General features: G+C 36.9%; 1 protein-coding gene across 4 annotated transcripts in view; it reads left to right on the top strand.

The window, feature by feature from the left end:
• Positions 1-2,459: 2,459 nt before the first annotated feature.
• Positions 2,460-7,705, top strand: part of LOC149839534 (putative inactive DNA (cytosine-5)-methyltransferase DRM3) — a 50,356-nt gene continuing 45,110 nt past the window's right edge. For 2 of the 4 annotated variants that reach the window (XM_090002608.1, XM_090002605.1), the window contains exons 1-5: positions 2,460-2,540; positions 4,965-5,025; positions 5,111-5,242; positions 5,528-5,624; positions 5,697-5,743. In XM_090002608.1, coding sequence (XP_089858734.1) covers positions 5,023-5,025; positions 5,111-5,242; positions 5,528-5,624; positions 5,697-5,743 — 279 coding nt within the window. In that variant the 5' untranslated portion in view covers positions 2,460-2,540; positions 4,965-5,022. Of the gene's footprint in view, positions 2,541-4,783; positions 4,863-4,964; positions 5,026-5,110; positions 5,243-5,527; positions 5,625-5,696; positions 5,744-7,705 lie in introns of all 4 variants that reach the window. The other 2 variants (XM_090002604.1, XM_090002606.1) reach the window with 2 other exon arrangements.

Genomic DNA, 7,705 nt, shown 5'->3' with positions numbered 1-7,705 from the left:
AGAATCAAACCAAACCCAAGATCCAATCTAACTGGATCTGTAATTGACTTTTTTGAAAAGTATTTTGTTTAAATATTAGTTTTGGTGTTCTAGACACTTCTCACAAAAGAATGTTTTTTGCTGATACTTTGAAAAAGATGGAGTTTCAAAAGTTTTTCATTTTATTTCATTTCAAAGTTTTATTGAAATAAAGTATTTTAAACATAATTGTTTTTTTTTTTTTGAAAGGCAAGCTGGGGTTAGGCAGACCCTTACCTGAACAACAGCCATCCCATGTAGCAGAAGGATACTTAGCACAGAACCCCTCTTACCATATGGGATACCACCTTGGTGGTATTTTAAACAGAGTTTTGCTAACTATGCTCTTGGCTATGGAGTAGGGATCGACAAACGTGGAAGCAGATCAGGTCATGCTAAACATGAGCTTTTGGATCATGCCAACATCTTGGCCGTCTGTTTGCAGCATATAACTCTTCTGTTGACCTGATGATCTGCTTTCGACAAACGTGAGTCCCTTAAAGTTGTTCTTGAGGTCAACGTCAAGATTGAATAAAGAGGAGCAAGAGCAAAGAATAACAAGAGTTCCACCGAGAAGGTGGCTGCTAGAAGGGGAGAGAGAGAGAGAGAGGTCACCCTGCTTGATAAATTTAATAAAAGAGAAGGAAAAAGTTGTGGGGGGTAAATTTATAAAGAGAACAACTCTAACTAATGATAACCAAAGTTAAAATGAACAAAAACATTGGCTGGATTAACGTAGCATAACTTTTGGTGTGATTTGAACAATTTCTAAAATCTTGTTTTTATTTTTATTTTTTTAACTTTTTGATGATGAGGAACCCATACTTAGAATCGAGTCACTGAATTGAGCTTGCCTCCTTGTGATGTAGACCGTTAGTCAGGTCACTGACACCCCAGCTCTTGTGGAGCCCACCAATCAAAGGCACTCTGACACCTGGTGGGAGAGAGATGAACCTGATGAACGGTCAACACCTTCTCCTCAGACCTGCTACCGCTCATGAGTCCTTGGGGGAAGAGCAGGGCGTTGATCCCAATTGGGTGTGTTTTTTATAATCACTAATAATTTACATGTGTTTTTCAAAGTTTTTTTTCTAGTAATTTCAATGTTAAGATTCATACAAAAATGTTATTTTAATCTTGGTTTGAGAAGGTTTTTTGCTTATTTTATTACGCAATCTGATTTTAATAATTTCATGATACATAATTCCAATCAATGTAGCGATTCCACAGTTTGAGCGAAAAGTTAGTACCAAAGTGTCTTTGGTAAAAAAAAATGGAATTATTTTTTAAGTATAGGCAAAAGGTGAGCTCCTAAATGGAATTCTTCCTATTATTCGTTCCATTTGAGTTGGGGCAAAGGACACCAGTAACCGGAATGCAAAAAAAATAAAAATAAAAAATAAATTTCAAATTCTTGTATATGGGGTTGAAAGCGATGGGATCCTGACCCTGTAAAGGCTCCCCCTCACAGATTAAAAACCCGAATCCAAACAAATCCATCCAGAATTCCAGATACCATTAGACCCAAAAGCTTTAATACGACAACCTGGTTCCGATTCGAATCGGGCGCCATCCTCTTCCCTTATTAGATAACTCAAAATCATAGTCACAAACATAGCTATCAAAACACCGTTTAAACCACGTTCCTTCCAACAAAGCTTTGAAAATGAGAAAACAACTGAAAAAAAGGACATAAAAAAAACTTGTTCTTTTGAGCAATTCGTTTAGAACATAATTTGTATTTAAACAAAATACCTAAAAAACAATTTAATTATGAATCCAATTGGGTTGGATCTTGGGTTCGAATCATACTGTTCTTTTATTAATTTGAATCTCACTATATCCTAAGTCGTTTCTCATAGAAAAAACTTATATATATATATATATATATATATGCCATTTTTTTACCACGTTTTATAAAATTAAAATCGAATTAAACCCGTATGCATTGTTTGACGATTTTTTTGTGACTCATTTTTTTTATGCCGTTTTTTTCAGACGTCTTTTTGAATAAGAAACCTTTCAAATAGTATATTCAATATTTAACGATTTTTTGCCGTTTCACGTATTGCCAACTATAGTCATAAATAATGGCATCTTTTCAAAGTCTCTCTATTTAATGCCACATTTAAAAAAAACTGATATAATCTGGAATAAACATGATATTTTCAGAATATCATTTATTTAAAAAATATCATGCTTTTTTATCACAATATTATCACGTTATTAAAACGACATTTATTTTTACACACACACACACATATATATATATATATATAGTGTTAAAGCCTTTCTTCTATATATATTTTATATATTTTTAAAATTGAAGTTCAAAGATTTTTTCACCAAAACAAATTTTCTAAATTTATCGGGAGATTTTTCCCGGCCGAGAAAAGCCCGATAATAAGATTTATGTATGCTCAGATTCTCATAATACATCTCTCCCTCCCTCTCGGCAAAGGGAGAGAAGAGGAAGTACTAGGGAGAGTCTGCATGCAGTTAGTTCATTTGTTTTCTTCAAGGTAACCCACGCTTCCACCCTTCGTCTTTAACCACGCACAATATCTCTACATCTTGCTTCACTTGAAACTCTCTCTCTCTCTCTCTCTCTCTCTCTCTCTCTCTCTCTCTCTCCACCTTTCTGGTTTCTTTCCTCCGTTGGAAACTTTTTAGGTTAAATTTGCTCCCACCATTTTGCTGATATTAAGTGTGCATGCGTTTCTTATTGTTATTCCCTTAAAAAACAAAAGGATATATATACATATTTTTTTAATTTATTTTACTCTTGAGAGTATCGACTTTTTCCCCCTTTTTTAGTTTATTACATGTGAAAGGATGCATATTTTGCTGTTTCCTGGTGTTTTTTGGTTGATATCTGGAGAAAGAAGGGGGAAATAGGAGCGAGTTTTCTTCCCAAGCGAATGGTATTGGTGAAAATCTTCATGCTTCTTGAAACATATGATCTAATCTTTCTTTCTTATCTGATGGTTAGTCTGTGTTGTTGGGGTTATGGTGTTCTAGGCTGTCGTCAATGCATTAGCTTGTGCTCGATTGACGCTTTAGCTTCGTCGATGATAGTAGTCCTTTTAGCGAAATATGTGATACTCTTGCCTGTTGTTCTTCGTAAAAATTGGATTTTGATTGCTTAGGATTACTTGGTTGTCTGATTCTAGATTAACGAGATTAGGCGTTTTCGGGTGATTGGTGTTGCCCTTTTGTGGATTCCATGTGATTCTGAGATTGTTGTCCTTGGGAGTTATAATAGAATAATGTAGTAATTTATTGGTTATTAAGTTTATATGGTTGAGTGCATGCCAGAGTGCGAATTTAGTTCTCTACTCTCTTTTCATGATCAAGTAGAAACTGTGTTCCCTACTCTCTCGAGCATGAAATGAATGACCTGAATAGAATAATGTGTCCATGGCAATTCAAGCGTTTTAGTAAATTGCGATGCCTTTGCGACACAAGATGACTGCAGTGTAATCCAAACCATGGACAATATCTACAAGAACATTAAACATTGTGTTACAATAATACTTCACTTGCATTCAAGTGTTGCCGTTTCTAATGACTTACAGCATCTTGTCAGTGGGATGCATGGGTTACTAGCAAGCGAGAAAACGGTGTTTGGATTTGGATAGTGGTTTTGTAAGATTTAGACAGCTTGATAAGTGGGATGAATGAATCATTTCTCAAGTTGTTGGCCTTTTACATTTTCCCAAAATAGCTGTTGTTCAATATATTGTGCTTTCTAATCTCGATATTGTTTTTAAACAAAGTGCTACTTTGCATGCCATAGAAGCACTTGTTGGTGTTCTGCAGGATAAACTCAAATGGTGCCAGGAGTTTGGTCTTGGACAATGCATAGATGTTACATCATAGAGTCCAGAGATGACATGCTCTCTTCTTCTTTCTTTGCCTTCTCCCATGTTTATGGTCCTGCTTCTGTTTGTATGTCAAGTCATTGTGGTCCTTCTGTTAGGTTTGCTGTCTCACAAGAAATGATGTTGTCTTTCATCAGCATAGTAAAAACTGATGAAATAACTAAAAAGGAGGGCATCTAACCAGTATTCAGAGTAAGCTTGGCTAAGGGCACATTTGCAAGCGAGAAAGATGTAGGAAAAGTGATACAACAACAACAACAACACCTTCATCCCAAACAATTGGGGTCGGCGATGTAGGAAAAGTGATGCAAAATGGAAAATCCGTACGGAATCCGACCCTTCCAAATGAGAGACTTTTTCGCTGAGAGAGTTTTTCTAAAAAGTACACTTTTTTTATAGGAAACATTCCTCCATGTGTGTGTGTGTGGGGGGGGGGGGGGGGGGGGGAGGCGGGCGGTGGAGAAATATTTCTTACCAAGAGAAAATTTATTTTTACACTCCCCACGACCCACCATCTCACCACCACCGCCACCCTCCTTTTCCTCTCTTTCATTTTTTCATATTTTCCCACTCTGTTTTCCTGATGCTATACAAACAAGCAAAAACCTTTCTTTTGAAAAACTTCTCATATAAAAAACTCTCATAGGCAAAACTTTCTTTTCCTATGAGGGTTTCTCTCTCTTCCAAACGTGCCCTAAATCATTGTGCTGCTATGATCCTATTCTTGCTTCTATCCCTTCAGCTCGCTCTGGTCCTCTGACCAGTTTAACTGGGAAACTTCATGAAAAATTCTGTGAGATGCTACAAAGATTAAAAACTGAATTCTTATACTTGTTTCTGAACTTTGTTATTATTGCACTCATATTAACCATTATGACCAGCCCATTGAATATAAAGGGAGCTAGAAAACGAATATAGAAAGAGAAAAAGATAAATCAGTTGAAGATACGCTCTAGTAAGGTGAAAAATGCTGCATTAATTAATGATGCTCTATTAAATTTTTATGATTCATCCGAAGTTTGATTGGTTGAATGATACTATCATCAATTACATGAATGTCAGGTTTTTGCAGACCTCCAAGAACCCTTTTGCCAAGCTGTGAATTGCAACCCTTATTTGAATGGTACCCTTGGTTTTTTTCCTTTATTTTTGTAATATTATTTTTTTTGTTCTGATTCAAAGTGGCAATTATATTTTTCATTATGTAGGAAAATGCAAATAATCATGGATACAGTGACAGTTCTTCAAATGATGAGCGTGAGATCGAGAATAAATTGCCAAAAGTTGGTTTTTTAGGTTCAGAGCCATCTTCAAATCCAACTGATAAAAAGAAAATGCAGGTTATTTATCTTTCTTCTGCCACCTGTGATGCTCCTATGAGTAGTCAATCAGTTCCTTAGTTAATTGTTTAAAAACACATTTGGTGGCCTTAGTTTTTTGTTGCTCTTTTGCAAATGCCTGTTTTGTGGTTGATCATGAACAACTTAAGTGATTCACTTAGAAGCTGAGGTTTTGAGGATTATGACTCAACATTGTGGGAACTAAATCTATGCGCTCATAATGATTAGCATTGGTTTCACTTTTGTTCATTATGTATTCCTCAGACATTTCTTGTTTGATCTTAGGAATGTGTTGCAAGCACATCATGGGGCTCCTTGATATCTCACTTTGTGGGGATGGGATTCTCTAGTGCCCTTGTTGATCGGGCCATTGAAGAACATGGTATGCTCATCCTTGTTTACATGTATATGCATAGTTAAATTGAATATGCAGTTACATTTACATGATATCCAGGTACCGATGATGCCGAGCTACTGCTTGAAACACTCTTCACATATTCAGTAAGTAAAATTCCTGAACCGGAGCTTGGCACTTTGGGTATAGTGGCATAAAGACTAGAGGGTGGATATAGTACCCATTCTATTCTTTAAGAAAACTCATTAATACTCATTGAAACTGATCAATGTTCATTTAGTGATTACAAAGAATGAAAACGTTTGTTGTACCTGGACATGACATGAGCATCGTAGAATGAGATCTGATGAACTGATGCATGTATATGGCTAATGGTGGGTATTATTTAGTTATTAGTATTCTAGTACATGAAAGAAAATATGATGGCTGATGAGGTATTGTTGTATGGCTTGAAATGCTGGAAATTTGAACTTTTCTTTTTTGTGTTCTAATTATTCAAAAGTGCTAGTTGGTGCCTAAGCGCCAGCCCCCTAAGGGCACATTTGATGGGGCGTTCTGCGTGGGATGAAAAATACAAAAAGAACATTGGATGCAACAAACGTTGGACGCGGCGGACACGCGGAATGCCGTCCGCCGCATCCATTATAAGGTGAATTTTTTGTTACCCCCCCCCCCCTCCCCCCCAATTACGAAAATAACAGGGATGGTGGGAACAAAAAAAAGATGCATCACCCATCTCTCTCTCTCTCTACGGGTGCACCCATCTCTCTGGAGCTATCTCATGTGCAGCAGCCAGAGGGGCTGGTGGAGGTGAGGGGCGGCAAACCCCCCTTTTAAAGCCCGAAAATGCTGTAAATATTCACGTCCTGCATCGGTTCCATCCCCAAATGCCTCACATAAAACAACACTCTTCAGCTTCATTCCATTCGTTTCGGCGAGAGGTAGAGAGGGAGAAGCTACCATCATCCCGACGCCTTGAGAGTAAGGGCTTTTTAACTCTTGTCTCTTAGCGTTGTTCATTCAGATGTAGTTACAGAAAAACCGTAAAAGCAACAAACTAGAGTATGCTGAAATTGGTATCACAATTGGTTTTTGGTTGAGAAACTTCATGTTCTCTGATAATTCAATGGTTGTTGTTTCCCTTTTAGTCATTTGGATTCCTTATTAAGAGAAAATTAGTTGGAAGGAATTCAGAGGGAACGTGCTACATGTGGGTTTTCTTTCAGGTTAGTGGGTAGATTTGAATCTGTTGTATGATAAAGAAGAGATGGCGTGCATCCCTTACTTGCTGAGATCTGTAGTTTGTGCTCCATTTGATTACCCAAATTGTAGTTTCGATTCAGAGTCCGAGCGTTCTTGTGGCAGGATTAATGGTGTGACAAAGATGGATGTATCAGAAAAAGGGAACAACACTACTTGGGGAAGAAGGGTTTTGTTGTTAGGGCATCGTTGAGTTCTGCAAAGGCGTGTCTGTCTTGATCGGGTTAATCTCGGTACTGTGAACGGGAACAATTTTGCTGTTACTGTAACGGTCTCTCGAAAATTGGTCTAACCCAACTGATTATTTGATAAACTTTCGATCTAAAAAAAATATCAGTTATTTTTTTCAAATTACCCAAATTTTAAACATTATTTAGTTTTTAGATCGAATCCGATACCTATATCCGAAGTTAAAAACCATAATAAACGTGTTAAAACACTCATATGGTTGGGCAGATCGGGTCATACGATCCAAAATGAAGTAATCCGACCCATTATCCATGACTGTCCAAGTTGTCCGCACATCGTCATCAAACAACGGACATTTGGAACACAACATTCGAGTACGGTCCAAACAAATGTTGGACTTGGTACAGTTGTTACGGAGCGAACAAAACCAATGTTATGTTCTGTCTTTTTTGTTCATTTCATTCAATCCTAGACAAACCACCAAACATGCCCTAAAAGGCCTAATCAGTGCCTAGGCAGGACAATTTGTTTTTTGAATTACAATAAATTCTCAAGAATAATACAAAATACATATTCAACACAATTTATGAAGCTAAACAATCGAAACTTAAACAAAATCCACACATGAATCTAAATAATTAAAACATAATTACATTTCT

The sequence above is a fragment of the Nuphar pumila genome, chromosome 4 (assembly GCF_984573655.1).
Source record: "Nuphar pumila chromosome 4, dmNupPumi1.hap1.1, whole genome shotgun sequence".
NCBI lineage: Eukaryota > Viridiplantae > Streptophyta > Magnoliopsida > Nymphaeales > Nymphaeaceae > Nuphar > Nuphar pumila.
Note: the sequence above shows the minus strand (reverse complement) of the source record. Positions and strands in the feature narration are given on the sequence as shown.